The 19178-nt window shown below is 33.7% G+C and overlaps 1 protein-coding gene across 2 annotated transcripts in view; it reads right to left on the reverse strand.

Annotated features, from left to right (window-relative positions):
• The window catches only part of STPG2 (sperm tail PG-rich repeat containing 2), a 594891-nt gene that overhangs the window by 398925 nt on the left and 176788 nt on the right, over nucleotides 1–19178 (reverse strand). For both annotated transcript variants that reach the window (XM_045067076.1, XM_045067077.1), the window contains one exon: nucleotides 16348–16440. In XM_045067076.1, coding sequence (XP_044923011.1) covers nucleotides 16348–16440 — 93 coding nt within the window. The remainder of the gene's footprint in view (nucleotides 1–16347; nucleotides 16441–19178) is intronic.

Below are 19178 nucleotides of genomic sequence, written 5' to 3' on the forward strand. Positions count from 1 at the left end.
TCCATCTAATTTTCCTTCTGTTCCTCAAAGATGTCAAGGTTTTTCTGCCTCTGGGACTCGTGCTATAAGCTCCTTCTGTCTGGAACAATTTTCCTTAGTCTCTTCTCACCACTGGCTTCTTCTCATTTAGATCTTAACCCAATGCTATTTTATCAGACAAAACTTCTGAGGGTATCAACCTGTCCCATATTTCTGACATTTCTCTCTTTCACAGAACCCTCTATATTTTCAACCTGACTCATAACACCAACAGAAAGTCATGTTTATTTAATTTTTTTTTACATATGGCCTCCTTCCCCCCTCTGCACTAAAATATTATTTCCACGAAGGTAAAGACCTTGTATATCTTGTCCACTTCTATGTTCCTAATACCTAGAACTGCTCATACTAAACCCTCAATAAGTATATGATGAATGAATGAATGAATGAATGAATGAACAACTGGATAGGGGCTTAAAATTAAATTAGAAAGTAAGGAAGAGCTAACATTGAGTAAATTTTAGTATAAGTTATAGTATATTCTTTTTTTTAAGATTTTATTTATTTATTTATTTGAGAAAGAGAGAGTAAGCCAGAAAGAGCACAACAGGGGAAGTGACAAAGGGAGAAGCAGCAGCAGGCTCCCCACTAAGCAGGGAGCCCCATAGAGGGCACAATCCCAGGACCCTGAGATCATGATCTGAGCCAAAGGCAGACACTTAACTGAATGAATCTAGGCGCCCCAATTACAGTATATTCTAACTCAGTTTTCAACATGCCCTTGTCTCAGAGCTTCAAAAAACATAGATACTTAGGCCCCACCTCACAATAATTAATTCATAATATCTAGGGGTGAGGACTTGCACTGGAATTTTTTTAAAGTTCTCTAGCTGATTCTAAGAAGCTTTCTAAGCCAGGGCTGAGAAACACTGACATTACCTGCTGGCATATAATTCTGGATCTACGAGCAAATGGTGAAAACTAATTATAATAATGATCCAATGATGCAGGACCAAAGAGGAAAGGGATACCTTTATGATGAAGCTTGAAGGAAATCTTTTAGCAAAATAAACTCACACTAATGTGTGCCTTCTAAAAATATTGAAAACACAACAGATATTTTACAATAATGTTAAAAATAACCTCCATCCTAAAGGGAATTTGAGCAATTTAAGCTTCAAAGAACATCCAGATAGGGGCTCCTGGGTGGCTCAGTCGATTAAGATCCGAGTCTTGATTTCAGCTCAAGTCATGATCTCAGGGTCTTGAGATGGAGCCCCCAAGTGAGGCTCACGCTAATCCTGGAACCTGCTTAACATTCTCTCTCCCTCCCCCAGACCCCTGCTTACAAGCTTGCGGGTATGCACTATTTCTCTTTCTGAAAGAAAAAGAAAGAAAGTAAGGAAGGAAGAAAGGAGGGAGGGAGGAAGGAAATCCAGGTAGTCATGACAGAAACAGGAAATGAAGGAGAATAAATAGCTGCCCTATGTCTTTTTTTTTTTTTCATCTTTCTCAGTTGACTAAATTAACGTTAAGAGCCAGCTGAAAGTTCACTTCCTTCAAAAACTATCTGCGTAACTTTATCATTTGAGTTGTATTTTATAATACTTACATGCTATTTGTCTAGAATTAGAGCAAATGAAGAAGTTACAAAAATCAATTGGATTTGGCTGCATTAAAATGAAAAATACCAATTAGAAATCCAAGTAGAAACGTCACAGAGGCAACTGCACTTTTATTTGATGCCAAGGGAGAGGATGGGCTATAGATATAAGTGACCCACTGTGTCCTTGAATTATAGAACAGCTTCTACTACTTGATGGTATAATAATGGGAGTATAATTTTAAACTCTCAATTAAGATTACAGTGGATGATAATAGGTAATTCCAAGTATTTACTATACCCAAGCAACATTAACATTGCACCACATACCTACACATGATGGATTAAATAATAAAATCCTCATTCAACATAGGGGCATCATCGTATTTCTAAATGTAACAAATATCACACAGAATCAATGGGTTTCAAATTTTAAAATTTCTAATGCATACAAATTTTATATACAATTTCATGCTAACTTTGAAATTTCAGAGTTAATATTTTAAATTTAATAGGCAAATTTAAATGAATAAGTTCAACACAAATTTTAACATTTATAATAATAAAATTTTTAGGTTTGGTTGTCCTGATTGGTAGTGTTTATTTTAATCAAAAATAACAAAATTATCACAAATCCTAAGAATATTGAAGCTCAAATCAACTATACTTTAGAACAGGTACTAAAAATAAAACCTCCATGATTTATAACAGTATAAGATCTAGATCTATACATGAAAGATAATTCTTTGAAATGATTTATCTAAACTGGATATATACAGTACTTGATATCAATAAGCAAGAAAACCTCCCTCTACAGTTATTTTCACAGTAATAGCTAGCTGAGGGCAAATCCTTATCTCAAGTTAGATGGATAATTTAAAGAAAATAAAAAGGGCATCTGCTAAGAGAAAGAGTTTGACTTCCTCATTGCCAGTTTGGATATATTCTATTTCTCTTTGTTGTCTGATTGCTGTTGCTAGGACTTCTGGTACTATGCTGAACAAGAGTGGTGAGTGTGGGCATCCTTGTCATGTTCCTGATTTCAAAGGGAAGGCTATCAGCTTTTCCCCACTGAGGATGATATTTGCTGTGGGTTTTTCATAGACAGATTTTATGAAGTTGAGGAATGTTCCCTCTATCCCCATACCTTGAACCATCATAATCAGGAACAGATGCTATATTTTGTCAAACATTTTTTCTGCATCAAATGAGAGGACCATGTGGTTCTTCCCTCTTCTCTCATTTATCTGTTCTATCACATTGATTGATTTGTGAATGTTGAACCACCCTTGCAAACCCAGGGATAAATCCCACCTGGTCATGGTAGATAATCTTTTTAATGTACTGGTGGATCCTATTAGCTAGGATCTTGTTGAGAATCTTAGCATCCATATTCATCAGGGATATTGGTCTGAAATTCTCCTTTTTTGTGGGGTCTTCACCTGGTTTGGGGATCAGGGTAATGCTGGCTTCATAAAAAGAGCCTGGAAGTTTTCCTTCTGCTTCAATTTTTTGAAACACCTTCAGGAGAATGGGTGTTATTTCTTCTTTGAATGTTTGGTAGAATTCTCCAGGGAATCCATCAGGTCCTGGGAGGTTTTTGATCACTGCCTCAATCTTTTTACTAGACATTGGTCTATTCAGGTAGTCAATTTCTTCCTGATTCAGTTTTGGAAGTATATAGGTTTCCAGGAATGCATCCATTTCATCTAGGTTGCTTAACTTATTGGCATATAACTGTTGATAATAATTTCCAATGATTGCTTCTATTTCCTTGGTGTTAGTCATGATCTCTCCCACTTCATTCATAGTTTTATTAATTTGGGTCCTCTCTCTTTTCTTTTGGATTAGTTTGGCCAATGGTTTATCGATCTTACTGATTCTTTCAAAAAAACAGCTCCTAATTTCATTGATGTGTTCTACTGTATCTCTAGTTTCTATCTCACTGATCTGTGTTCTAATCTTGATTATTTCCCTTCTTGTGTGTGGGGGCTGGCTTAATTTGCTGTTGATTCTCCAGTTCTTTAAGGTGTAAAGAAAGCTAGTGTATTCCGGATTTTTCAATTTTTTTGAGGGAGGCTTGGATGGCTATGTATTTCCCCCTTAGAATCACCTTTCCTGTATCCCGTAGGTGTGTAGAAGAAGGAAACTGGACCATTCTCTTACACCATACACAAAGATAAACTCAAAATGGACAAAAGACCTCAATGTGGGAAGGAATCTATCAAAATCCTAAAGGAGAACACAGGCAGAAACCTCTTCGACATCAGCCACTGCAACTTCTTTCAAGATAGGTCTCCAAAGGCAAAGGAAACAAAAGTAAAAATGAACTTTTGGGACTTCGTCAAGATCAAAAGCTTCTGCACAGCAAAGGAAACAGTCAACAAAACAAAGAGGCAACCCATGGAATGAGAGAAGATATTTGCAAATGACACTACAGACAAAGGGCTGATATCTAAGATCTACAAAGAACTCCTCAAACTCAACACCCAAAAGACAGATAATCACATTAAAAAATGGGCAGAAGACATGAAAAAACACTTCTCCAGTGAAGACATACAGACATGAAAAATGTTCATCACATGAAAAAGTGTTCATCATCATTAGCCATTAGGGAGATTCAAATCAAAACTACATTGAGATACGATCTTACACCAATTAGAATGACCAAAATTAACAAGACAGTAAACAAGTGTTGAAGAGGATGCGGAGAAAGGGGAACCCTCTTACACTGTTGGTGGGAATGCATTTTGGTGCAGCCACTTTGGAAAACAGTGTGGAGATTCCTTAAGAAATTAAAAATATAGCTATCCTATGACCCTGCAATTGCATTACTAGGTATTTACCCCAAAGATACAGATGTAGTGAAAAGAAGGACCATCTGTACCCCAATGCTCATAGCAGCAATGGCCACAGTCACCAAACTGTGGAAAGGACCAAGATGCCTTTCAACAGACAAATGGATAAAGAAGATATGGTCCATATATACTATGGAGTATTATGCCTCCATCAGAAAGGATGAATACCCAACTTTTTTATCAACATGGACAGGACTGGAGAAGATTATGCTGGGTAAAATAAGTCAAGCAGAGAGAGTCCAGTATCATATGGTTTCACTTTACTTGTGGAGCATAAGGAATAACACAGAGGACATGGGGAGATGGAGGGAAGTGAGTTGGGGGAAATCAGAGAGGGAGACAAACCATGAGAAACTGTGGACTCTGAGAAACAAACTGAGGGTTTTGGAGGGGAGGAGGGTGGGGTTTGGGTGACCCTGATGGTGGGTATCATGGAGGGCACATATTGCATGGAACCCTGGGTGTGGTCCATAAACAACGAATTTTGGAACATTGAAAAGAAATAAAATAAAATAAAATGGAAAGGAAAGGAAAAAAAAAGAAAGAAAGTATAAATGGGGTAAGTTACCAAGAAAATAAAGTGCAAGGTCAGGAATGGATTTTGGAAATAGAATAAATTGAGAAAATCTGAACACACAAAGAACACTGACAAATAAATGACTTTCATTTTTTTTTATTTTTTACAAGCTTGACATCATCATGTGGAAATGTTGGGGTTCAGAGTGAATGATCAAAAAATAATTCTTGAGATATCTTCTGTGCAGAAGGGTAGTTTTATTAAAAGCATGGAGATAGGACCCATAGGCATAAAGAGCTGCACTGGGGTTGTCAAGGGGGACTGATTATATATTTTCAGGTTGGGAGGGGGTTAGGGATAGCTTCAATCTCTAAGGAATTTGGAAGCAACGTTTCCAGGATCTTGAGGGAGCTAGCTATTGTTAGGATAAATGTCATTTATTAGTGTCTAATAAAAACTCAGTCATGAGATCTTTCAGTTGTCTATCAATGGGCCATATGCTTGGAGGATGACTGTCAACAGGTATCTTTTGGGAGGTGGGGAGGGTAGAGATAAAGAAAGATCCCAAAAAAGTTTCTATATGTTAAAGAAAACTTACAGGATCCTGTAGGTTGGGATAATGTTAAGCTAAGACTGCCTTCTACCTTTAGCAAAGTATTAATATCAAGACAGGTAAATTTCTCCAGGAAGGTCACTCTGCCTATCTCAAGGGCTTGTCAATGGGCTCTAAGTTATAAGGACATTTATTTTCTTTTGCCTTTGTTTCCCACATCAATCTTACCCAGCTAAGGAAAATTTAAAACATAATAAAAAAAAAAAGTTTAGATACATGGTAGCATTTGAAAATTAGTAAAATAAATTTAATATTTAAAAAGTATGTTCAGGAGCAGCTGGCTGGCTCAGCTGTTAAGGCATGAGACTCTTGGTCTAAGTGTTGTGAGAATTCAAGTCCCATGTTGGTCATGAACCCTACTTTAAAAAAATTTTTTTAAATAATAAAACTTTAAAAATAAAGTAAAAAGTATATTCATATGATGTAAAGATATATCCAACAAGCTATATTGATATAGAGGATAAAAATTACCTCAAACAGCCTTGGATTTCAGAAAATGTAGGCACCAAAACACCACAACTAGACTACATGCAAGTTACAACATAAAAGAAAAATATACTTTCTCAACTTTTTTTTTCAAATTTTATGTAGATAAAACCAAGTGTTTCTTTTAGACTATATATCAATCTGACAAGGATTTCATCTCCTTTTTAGGCTCATTAAATATTTCATAATTACATTATTTTTCCTTTGAGGTAAGTACTGCTTATAAGAAAAAAGAGAATCTTCTGTTTTATATTCTTCCTTACATATCAAACTATATGCTGAGAACTTAGTATGTCCCTAGTATGATACAAAACCAGAAATGATAACAATGAAAACAGAGTATCTATTTTCAATAAATAATCTGTGTAAAGTTAAGACAAATAAAAATCAACTTCAAAGCAATGGTCTTAAATGTGTGACAGCAGTCCAAAGTAAAATTAAGATTTTAAAAAGGCATTCTTGTATAATGATATTCATAAAAGGCTATTAGAAGATTGAGAAAAAAATTACAAACCTCTCATTTATTGCCTATCTTTTCTGTCAAAAGTAACTTTCCTACTGACACTAAAAATTCATTTATTGGTTCATAAAAATACATTTCAAAGGACCTGAATGTAATTGTTGGAGATAATCAGGATGTTCCCAATAAAGCTAAATCAGCAACTTCTGATAAATTCTATCTCCCCATATTGAAAGACACTACAGATAAAATAGTGTGCATTATTAAGAACATTTTAATGCATTAAGGAAAACTACACATATCACAAAGTGATGACGAGTCAATCCTTCCACATACACACACAAAAAGTTGATCACATGCTGACCCACAAAAAAAAGTCTTTAAATTTTCAATATATTGAAATACTTGAATATATTCCATTTTTTACATTAGAAGCAAGCTTGAGCGAATAGTAATTAGAAAAAAAAGCCAACTTTATAAAAATTAAATAGTACTCTTATAAGTAGGTCAAATAAAAACCACAAATAACACTTTAAGCTAAGTGAAAATTAAAAACAATATAAAATGTCAGGAATACAGCTAAGCAGTATATGAAGGAAATTTATTACCTTAAAAATATATATAATAAAAAAATAGCTAAAAATCACTGACCTACTATTTCAAGACACTAAAAAAAGAAAAATCAAACTGAAGAAAAGCACAAAGAAAAATTATAATCAATGAAATAGAAAATATAAAACAGAGAAAATCAACAAAGTCAAAAGTTTTCTTTTAAAGAAGATCATAAATACTGATAAATTTCTAGTAAGATTGATTACAGAGAAAAGGAAGTAAGGAAGGAGGGGTAGGGAAAACACAAATTATCGCTATGTGGGAAAGGAAGGGACCTCACTAAAAGTTATAGACAAAAAAAGACAGAATAATATGATTAAACAAATATATTTGCCAATTTGGAAGAAATGGATATATTTCTCTAAAAGTTGAATAAAAGCAGACAAAAGAAGAAATACAAAATACAAATAGTCTCATACATATTAAAGTGTATAAAAATCAGTTTTATTATTATTTAGGCATGTCAGGGTGAACAGATTGAGAGATGACTGCCATTGGAAAAAAAGTTTGTTTAAAATTTATTATACGCACCAATCACAGAGTCATGGAGGGTCACACAGAGAAGCACCAAGATTGGTGGGGAGACAGAAAGGAAAAAATATGGATGAGAGCATTCACTGTAGTTTCCACAGGAAGAAACAGTGAAGCAAGGTATGCAAGTTCAGGATTGGCTAATTTGAGTACTTTCAGCAGGCTCTACAACACAGTGGGCAGTTCCTTATCTGGTTACCTGTCCTTGGGATGATTAAAACTGGAGAACAATGGCCCCTAGTATGAGAATGCCACAGATTAGGTGGCTGAAGGTGAGCTCTGGATTGGTTCATTTGCATAAGAAAGGCACACTTGCAGAAGAATCACTTTCTATCTCCAATAATTGGCTGATTGTGGAAGGGGCAGTCTCTTCAAAGTCAACAAGACCCCAGATGCCAAATAATCAGAAACACATGTTTAATAGATAAGGAAATTGAATCCTTTCTTTAAAACCCTCCCACAAGTAAAATCTCAGGTCTAGAAGGCTTTAACAATGAATCTTTACAAACATTTAAGGAAGAATAAATCAATCTTGCAAAAAATAAATAAACACTTTGAGAGAATAGGAGGAAAAAGAACACTTTACTCTCTTTTAAGGACATAATATAACTTTGACTTCAAAACCTTAAAAAAGTCATTACAAGGAAGGACCCATCATCTGTCTTCCCTGCCAATAATTCTATCACCAATACTGCCCTCCTTGGACTTAGAGAATGGCTTATTTCCTAATACAGTATTCGAGACATTACTACTGATCAAGAAACTTACTTCACAGTAAAAGAAATGTAGCATTGGGCTTGCGCTCACAGAATTCACTAGGTCTAACATACCCTCATCACTTCAAAGCAGCTGATCTAAAAGAACAATAGAAGGGCTTGCTGAAAACCCAATTATGGTGCCCATTCAAAATACAGGCTACTAGAATCTGGCTTATCCCAACGTATCTAGCTTAGGAGTTGCCTTCACTATTCTTTGCTCTAATGAAGATGACATCCAACAGCACCTATTGTTGCTGCTTGCATATCAAACCCATTTTCTGAACTAATGAAGTTAAACAATTATATGAAAATGTGTAAGGCTTTACAATATAACGGAAATATACAAAGTATCTAAGTGCACTGTGACCAACTCACTCTCCAGTGTGCCAGAAATTATTTGCCTAAAATCCTTCATTTGCATTAATGGGTCTATATTCAGAAAATTCATTTTAATGTGCTCTCCTTCACCAATGGTTGGGTGAATAATATGATACCAACAAGCAAACTAACCAACAAACAAAATAAACTCTAAAAACTATGCAAAAATCAAAACACTTTCTATATATATTCCAGCGAGCAATTATTTTAAAAGATTGAAGGTAATATAGTTTTTAGTCAGAATAACTTTGCTTCTTGTGAAATAATTCAGCTGAAACCCATTCCTAATATATTTTTACTAACTTCAGGATCCCAAGGGTTTGATTTGTCTTTTGAGCTCCTGAGACACTAGCACCAATTGAGTTATGCCTCCCCTTTAGAGGGCTGAATCCCAGCAACAAAATGTCTCTCCAACCTTACAAATTTCAGTAATTCCACCTATTCCCTTTATTCCTCAAGGTCTAAATATGGTGGCACTGATTGCCTGTGTTACTATTTCCAAGATACTTTAGTGTTCCCTCTTTGCCTTTTCAGTTCTCTAATATACATAATTCCTTATATTATCTGTCTCAAAATAACTAGTGTGGTTCTATGTCCTGGCTAGAGTCTGACTGATATAGGTCCTCTCTACCATTATAACTTGCTCTCTTTTTTTTCAAGATTTTATTTATTTGAGAGACAGAAAGAGCATGGGGGTGGGGGCAGAGCAGAGAGAGAAGGGAAAGGCAGACTCGCCACTGAGCAGGGAGACCGACATAGGACTTTACCTCAGGACCCCGAGATCATGACCTGAGCCAAAGGCAGACACTTAACTGAGTCACTCAGGTGCCCCAACCATTGTAACTTTCTATTTGCAGAGGCCACCCAATATGCGGAAGGATAGTGTTACTCTAGAACCTTCTCAGGATCTCAGATATTAAGAGGAATTCATACTTATCATCTCTGGAATTTCTTAACTTCAGTCTCCATTTATCCACCACTACTACCCAGCCCCCAAGCTTACCAGAGTTCACGCACAACATGGGAGAGCATGACACAAGCTTCACACTCAAATATCAATTTTCTTGCTCTGCTAACTTTCTCTGTTCTTATATAAACTTCCAATCCAGGAGAGGTTCTCTCTTCCAGTAGAGCAGGAAATTTCCCTTACTCTTCAATTTTCCTATCCTTGTTCCTCTATTAAGATCCTTGTATTTCAGCCATCACCATGAGGAAAACATGCCCCAGCTATCCTGCCGATTCCAAGAGCCACCTCAGCCAAATGGCAGCATAAGGCAGACTTTCCCAAGCAAACTTGCTGTCTGAGGTAAACTTCTCTAAGCTGAGTTGCAAACCTGCAAGTAATAAATACTTTCTGTTTGACACTACTAAGCTTTGAGTTTATCATTCAGAAATAGCTAATTAATACAGAATTTGGATGTCAGTCAACCTCTACTTCTAGAATACTTAAAAGAAAGTGGAAATTAGAAAACACTGTTCATGCTTTTCAAGGCTCTATTATAAAGCTATGGACCTCACAATTATTATCTCTGAAATGAGCTTCAAGAAATGTTACCCAAGTCAAAAATTGAATATTTATTCTTTCTGTGTCTTTACATTCCTGACATAGCATACCACGCAAGAGAGACGGTGCCTCTGGTTGAAGAAGGTGAGTGCCACTTACAAAAATGTGTTAAAAAGAAAAAGACATTACCATATTTCAATACATGCTCCTCATTAATATTATGAAATGATGAAAAGAGAGTACAGGCTTTGGAATGGAACTGACTTAACTTTGAACAATAATCTTGCCATTTACAATTTTTGTAATTAACTTACTCATAGCTTACTAATAAAATCAAGTAAGTGTTATAAATAATAATGTACTTATTTCTTACTATGATCCTATCAGGTTATCCATATTTAATTTACCATTCTTACTTAATATTTGAGGAAACAGATTTGAGGAAACAGTTGCCTAAACTCAGGCATCTAGGAGGTGGAGTAGAAATAAAAAATCCATTTTTTTACAAATCAAAAATACAATGAGAAAGGCTAAAATCAACAACACAAGAAAAATCAGGTGTTGGAGATATGAAGAAAGAAGATATGGAGAAAAGGGAACCCTCTTACACTGTTGGAGGGAATGCAAACTGGTGCAGCCACTCTGGAGAGTAGTATGGAGTTTCCTCAGAAAGTTAAAATTAGAACTACCCTATAATCCAGCAATTGTACTACTAGATATTTACCCAAAGATTACAAAAATACTAATTCCAAGGGGTACATGCACCCCGTTGTTCATAGCAGCATTATCAACAATAGCCAAATTATGGAAAGAACCCAAATGTCCATCGACTGATCTATGAATAAAGATGAGTATTTATATACAAGGGAATATAACTCAGCCATCAAATAGAATGAAATCTTGCTATTTTCATCAATGTGGATGGAGCTAAAGAGTATTATGCTATGTGAAATAAATCAGTCAGAGAAAGACAAATACCATATGATTTCACTCATATGCAGAATTTAAGAGAGTACAGGCTTGAACATGGGGTAAAAGAACATGGGGTAAAAGAAGGGGGCAAACCAATAAACAAACTCTCAACTATAGGGAAAAAAATGACGGTTACTGGAGGAGAGGTAGAAGTGGGGGTAAAAACAGGTTAAACAAATGATGGGGATTAAGGAGAACCCTCATGGTCAGCACCAGATATTGTATGTAAGTATTAAATCACTAACTTCTATGCCTGAAATTAATACTGTACTATTGTATATTAACTAGCTGGAACTTAAATAAAAACTTGGGGGAAAAAAAGAAAACAATATTTCTCTGATTCCAAAGCTTTTGCTATTAAACTTAAACCTATTCAGGGATGATATTCAAAATATTTAGCAACACAAATTAATATAAATTAAAATATAAATAAATATGTGTCAATATTTATTTTTAAAATTCCCTTCATTCTCAACTCTCTATATTATAAGCCTGTTTATCAAGTAATAGGTGTTGTAGTGCAAACTATTCAACAAATAAGCCTAATAAATTCAAGTCATTTCTTAACTTTTAGAAAATGTTCTTCTAATTTTTTTATATTTTTAATGCCAACTGTAATTAAGCAAATGATGCCCCTTTCTGAGATGTGAAGTGACCTAAGAAAGTATATCAAATTCTTCCAGTTACTTTCCCACTTAATTGATAGTCATTAATTTTTAGTTTCTCAGTAACTAGAGGAATGTTATTAACTTCAATATTGTCCATAATGCAGAATCTTCTATCAGTTTCTGCTAAACAGAAATTGCATTTAAAAAAGGTTCTATTCCTTACAATAAGGTCTGAGATACTCACAGTCTTATCTCTTTTGTTTTAAATCATAAAAATCATTTATTATACTGTCATAGTTATTTTTTGTAACCCTAATTCTTCAGTCCAGAGGAAAATAACACAAAAAGGATAAATTCGATTGCTAGATGGCCTCAGTTTAAATTTTGACTTTGTCACTGAAACTTTAAATTCTGTGCCTTGATTTCCTCATTTTTTAAAGATTTGTTTATTTATTTGAGAGATACAGACAACATGCACACAAGTGGGGGAAGGGGCAGAGAGAGAGAGGGAGAGGGATAATCCTCAAGCAGACTCCCTGCTGAGAGCAGAGCCCCATCATGGGGTTCCATACCAAGACCCTGAGATCATGACCCCAGGCAAAAGAAAAAGCTGGTCACTTAACCTAACCAAATGAGCCACCCGGGTGTTCTTCAGTTTCCTCATTTTTAAAAATGACCATAACTGTAGTATTCAAATGAGCTACTATGCATTTGGAATGGTGCCTGATACAGAATAAGCACCATATAAGCATTAGCTCTTATTTCTATTAATAAAATTAATTTTGTTAATATGTGTGACAGATGTTTTATGATTTTTAACAATTCACATCATTAAATGAAAATAAAATGTAACAGATTTTCAGGAGTGATTCCCCTAATATACATTCAAAACCAAAGTGTCCAATACAAATAACTTCTCTCAAATCCTCTGGTGGGTAGGAAAGTTAGATTTATATGCATTTCACTTTTAACCTGTACAGCTTGCCCTTTGGAGTTTTAACTGTATTAATGAATCTTCTTTGAGACTACCCACTGTGGGAGAGCCTGAGGCTTTGTTTTATTCCCTGGAGGCCTTGGAGGCTATAAAAATTAAAATTCAATGTCATTTCGTTCAGCAAAGTTCTTCAGGGTAAAACTGAACTTCAGTGCTCTACTTGCCACTCTGGGCCCCTCCTTAATTTAGCCTTTAGCCTGTCTTCTCCTACCTTCTTCCTAATTCTTGGAAGCACTCATGAATACATTTGTTTCTATCTAAAATTTTGGTTGTTTGCAGAGAATGGGTCAGTCCAGGTACGTAGATCATGCCATTCCAAATATATACTCATCATTAACTCTTGAGTACCATTTTTATTTTTATTTTAAAATAATATATTCATAGTATAAATAAAAATCAAATCATATATGAGTCTAAAATGAACAGTAAAATTGTCCTCTTTGACCTCTCTCTAGTTCTATTCCCAGAAATAATTTAACATTAATTGGATTTTTTAGAGGGCTTTTTCTTTGTATTTACCATTGCAAACTTAATATAAGGACTTATACTGTGATCTGTCAATATTTGACATCTCTTGACTCAGTGTACTATAAGAAATTTGGCACATTTTACTGCATCCTAACCTATCACTTCTTGTTTTTATTGTTTTATTGATATTAAGTTTTCTAATATTTATATTTTTGTATTATAAATAAGCTCTCTGCAATTTGTATAACTTGATCTAAAACCACTCAGTATTAAAACAGAAATTCAAATATCATGGTTATTCCTTATCAAACCAAATCGTGTGGCCAGACACATACAGAAGTAAATGAAATTCTTCCACCAAATCCATGACTCCTCAAGAATGACCCATAAATGAGCTAAAAATGGCTTCTTTATTAATTTGTTCTCATTTTACTTCATCCATGAAATGCTCAGTTTCTATTCTTCTCTAGGGGTCTATCATCAGTCTCTCATTTCTCTTTTTATATTTTCCTGAAGCATCTTTACATATGGAAATGTAGAAGTACAAAACTTTCTGAGCTCTTGTATGCTAGAAAATTATTCTCTTGACTCATTTAATTGGATTTATATTGGATAAAGGCAGAATTCTATATCCAAATTTATTTCCTCTTGGAAATTCAAGAAAGTGTTATTCCATCATCTCCTAGTTCTGAAATGTTGCTAATGCTTCTGGGAAAGTGTTGGATATCAGTATGTTTCTCATTCCTTAGTATGTGACCCAGTTGCTTTTCTCTGTGGAAGCTTCAAGGGTATTTTAATTCTAGTCTTCTGAAAATGCAAAACAATGTAAAAGGGACGTATGTCTTTTAAAATTCATCCTCCTTGGTATGTTGTTGAGTTCTTCTAACTAAAGACTTCTGTCTTTATTTAACATTTTTTATATCAAATACTCCTATCTTAGCATTCCATTTATGGATGCCTAATAAATAGATGTTTGGCTTGTTTCTAGCCTCCATTTATCATATTTTTAATTTCTTTGTTCTTTTATATTAAACTAATGCTATGTTGTAGCTAAAAAAAAAAAAAAATTTCATTGGGACCATGTAAAAGGAAGAGAGATGTATGTATATGTCCCATATGAAACCAGAAGCCTGAGTTTTTAAATATTTTTATGTGAAACATATAAATGTTGAAAATCAAACTATATACCCTTAAAATATAGGAGGTAAATTTTCTAATATTTTTATGTGAAAATTATAAAATTAGTTCCATTATTTCAAAAGTTTGAGATTAATTTTGATCTGGGATCAATAATTTGGATTTCTCATGCTATATATATTATACACCTATACGTTTAAAGAGTATATTTTGTGCAGAAGGTTTCTAAAACCAAAGTATTCTATGTGATTAAACTATTTTGCTTCTTGGGTAAGCAAAGCCCCACCCAATACCTTAAATTGCAAGTGTTTCATGTCAAAAAAAAACAATACTAAAAAAGGAGTTTCCAGATCCAGTGAGAGACCAATTTAAAAAAGAAAAATGTAAACTAAGTAAAAGCAATTGGTAAAGTAACTCATCTTTCTTTAGGGCACATCATGATCTTGTTTCACTACAAACATTAAGCACATACATATGCATTCCTATGGGCATCTTCAGAGACTTGCATTTTTATTTCTAGTAGCTACAATATTACAATAGAAACAACTGTGACTCCACTAAATATTCTTATGTTTAAAACCTTTATACTAGTAATAAATTACTTCTGACATACTTCAGAGTGGATCCTAATTTGTACACTGACTCACTTGAGAAACACAACACAACCATAAAATTCCTCAAGATAAGGAAATATATATTAAAACAATGCATTTTTTAAAAAAATCCACAGTTATTTAACAATTATGAGAATCTCTTACATGTCAAGAACACTGCTGGATGATTTTAACTATCTCTGAATTTATAGCTACAAAAAAAAAAAGTCATAGAACCTGGTGCTAATTCTGACCCCATCAAACAATGTCTTAGAAAAAATAAGATTATATAATAATCAATAAACTGATATGTAATAAACTGACAATAAACTGATATGTCAGAAAAAAAAAGCCCATTTCTGATGGCTCTCACCAAATTAATTCCTATGATTTCTGAGACATTCACAGCTATATTAATTTCACTAACATTGCATTTACCCTTACTTTAAATTTTCTTCCTAATTTTATACCAGTTACTTCACCATGAAAACATCATAAATCAACTCTTGGCATTGTGCATCTATTAGAATTTTATTTCAGCAACCAATGCTACTTCTTAAGTTAATGGCTACACTGTAAAACCTGGTTTATGAGCCTGTTTTGATGTTATTAATAATAACATTAATTTCTTATTATTAATTTCATCCCAATTTCTATAAAAATTCATTTTAACAAACCTACCTGTACATGGAAGTCTAACTTTTTAACTGTAAATTTCAAATTGATCTTTTAGTAAATTTATTCTTAATGAATAAGTGTTCACTTTTAAATGTCATCTGCTTTACTTATCTCAACTTATTCAATATTAGGTATTTATAAAAAATGGAAATTTAGTTAGAAAAATTCATATCAATAGCTTAAAATATAGATTAACATGAATTAAAGAAAGGCACTCAATGAAGAGACTTAGGTTGCAAGACAGATTCAAACTGAAAAGAAAAAATTTACACTATTGAATAAACTGAGCTGAACCTAAAGTAAATCTTTCACTTTATATTCAAAATGATTATGATATCCTATATGTCCTAAAAACAAATATTCTCTAACCCCACAGAAGATCTTCCATATAATAGTCTGTCACAGAGCAATGCTGGACTTCTGCTTAGCTACAAGAATCTTACTGAACTTTAAAAACATGGAAGTATTATGCTAGTCAAAGATCTTACAACAGCCTACCAGGTACCTCTCTCAGATCCTAATATACTGTTCATGCTATACAGTCTCCTCTATGATTTCTAGATTTCAAATAAATTTGGCTGTAGAGGAATCTTCTTACCATATCTGACAGTTTAGTAGATCTTTGTGTTCTTGACAAGAAAGCAGCATAGCAGTTAGTCAAGTTAGGTAGTTCATCAGAAATTCCACCAATCTGTGAATTCCAAAAAGCATAGGGAAAGAAGGGATAAAAAGAGTATATCATTTCTATTTATCAATTCAAGTGGCATAGTAAGTGATAAATTTTCAAGAAAGTACATCAATGTTGCTCTATCATTAAACAGAGATAGACATATTCATTAAAAATTTTAAATATAGAAGTAAAAGACTTTAATAGATAATTTCTTTATCTTGACAGATATAGAAGTAAAAGACTAAGTCAGTGAGATGTAAAAATGAAAAAAGAGTTAATTATATGGAACTCTAGAAAAGTAGGATGAATCTACATACATTATTTAAACACATTAAGAGTGAGTTATTACCTATACTGTGATGTCAGATTCAGACATCAATTTTTGTTGTTTTATAACATATATGAATATAAGATATTTAGCCAATCATATAGTATTATTACATATTATATAGTATTATTTGTTAGTATTCAATTACTAATACATAAAATAAAAACATATTACAGTAATTATTTAAATTGATTATGAGGAAATCCTTTCATTAATAAATTTTCTAAGCAGAATGATCCACACTCTCTTGAATATTGTAATTCCTTACACACACTGAAGATATAAATTAATAGGCTACATGAAGCTGGTAATCTAAAATTTTAATTAGCAATTAATTAATCCTTGTGATATTATACTCTTTCTGATTCATCATATAATTTGGTCATCTGCATTCATTTAATATTTTAAACTCTATAACTAGTAGTAACATTCTTTATGTATACAAAAGAAATGAGAATTTATTTTTCCATTTTTATACACTTCACTGTTTTTATTTCAGAATTTGACATTCATATTTAATAATTCAGAATTTGATACCTAGTAAAATAGATATCTATTTTTCACTTTATGAAGAAAATTAATCTACTAAAATATCCATCCTTCACATACTGTATCTTTGAAACTATATGCCTCTCTACCCTAAATGCTGAAGCTGGTGCTTTTCCACTCTTCTAATATTATTCCTACCTAGTCCCTCAAAAAAAAAAAAGCAGGTTTTAACACTTTCAAAAACAGAAAACTCAATCACATCTTGTGAAAGCCTTCAAATATAGAACATCTGAGCCAGCATTATTATTTTGTATGGTTTTATATTTATTGATGCTGCAAAAATAATTTACTTGTATAATAATTTTATTATCATGTACATGATATTAAAAACTATAGTATAGATAAATCCAAAAGCATTTTGCAATTTTTTTAAAGATTTTATTTATTTATTTGAGAGAGAGAGAGAGGGAGTATAACCACAAGTAGGGGGATAGGGCAGGGGGATAGGTAGAAACAGACTCTCTGCCTAGCAAGGAGCTGGATGCAGGACCCTTAAATCATGACCTGAGCCAAAGGCAGACACTTAGCCAATTGGGCCATCCAGGTACCCATGTCTTGCAATTTTTACTGTTTATGGGTAAAAGTTCAGAAAATGAATCAGTCATTAGATGACTTTGGCTTTAGAGGGAATAAGTTTGCAGAAGATCACATTTTTACCAAAAATAATTTAATTCAGATAAAATATAAGAAAATCTTATTTTTAAAGGCCCCATTCAGTTGTGAATGCTTTTAATGTTGATTAGTCAGCATAGACAAGAGGAGTTATGATTCTAAAGAGGGTAGAACCTCTGAAAGATAAGCTATCACTCTGTAGGTGCTTTCTCCCAGTGGCATTTACTCATAACAGGTAACAGAGAAAGAATTTTGGGTTTTGATTGGGCAGAGGTTGCTGTTAAAGAACTGATAAAAAGCTCATTGTGGTCTTATTAAGCCAGAATAGCAAAATCACAGGTTTGAGGAGCCTCAAAACACATGATCTGTTTCCCCATGAAGCTCTTTCCCAGGGTATAAGGGATGGGGTGATGCTAAAAATCTAAGCCAAGGGGCATCTGGGTAGCTCAGTGGGTTAATAAGCTACCACCTTCGGTTCAGGTCATGATCCCGGGGTTGTGGGTTAGAATCCCACAAAGGGGTACATGCTTCTCCCTCTCCCTCTGCTTGCAGCTCCCCCAGCTTGTGTGCTTTCTCTCTCTCTCTCTCTCTGCCAAAAAAGAAGTCTAAGCCAAATCACAGGGGCATTAAATACTGAAGTTCAGAACCTGACAGAGAGGGTTCTTGAACACATCAGGCTTTGAGCTGAAATCCCTAGAGAACTACACTTAAGAAAATGAATAAATCAGAGGTAAACTAAGCCCTAGAAAAAAATATAATTACTGTAATTCATGATTGGATTAAGGTGATCTCTGACTTTTATCTGCCTTGCAAAGGAGAGTATAAAATCTCTCTAGTAGATCGTGACACCATATAAAGTCTATATTGCATGCAATATCTGGGATTTTATTAAAAATTAGTGGGCATGTTGAAAGATAGACATGCTTGATCAAAACTCAAGAAAAAAAAATAACAGAAAATAACAACAAACTCATAGGTGATCCAGATATTGGAGTTAGTACATAGAATTTTAAAATAAGTATAATTAATGTGTTCAAGAAAACAGAAGAAAAAAATGAAAAAGGAGAATTAAAAACATGAGGAATTTCTCCTAAGAAGTGAAATTCTTGGAAAGAGTTAAATAGAATTCATTCTAGAACTAAAAAACAGAATATCTGAAATTGAAAACTTAGATCAATGTAATGGTATTTGAAACCCAGTTTTTAAAAAAAAGGGATTAGTTAATTGAAAGATATCTTTGAAGGAAATAGCTAAACTGAAGCACAGAGAG

This window comes from Mustela putorius, unplaced genomic scaffold, assembly GCF_011764305.1.
Source record: "Mustela putorius furo isolate JIRA1106 unplaced genomic scaffold, ASM1176430v1.1 tig00003871_pilon_pilon_pilon, whole genome shotgun sequence".
Taxonomy (NCBI): Eukaryota; Metazoa; Chordata; class Mammalia; order Carnivora; family Mustelidae; genus Mustela; species Mustela putorius.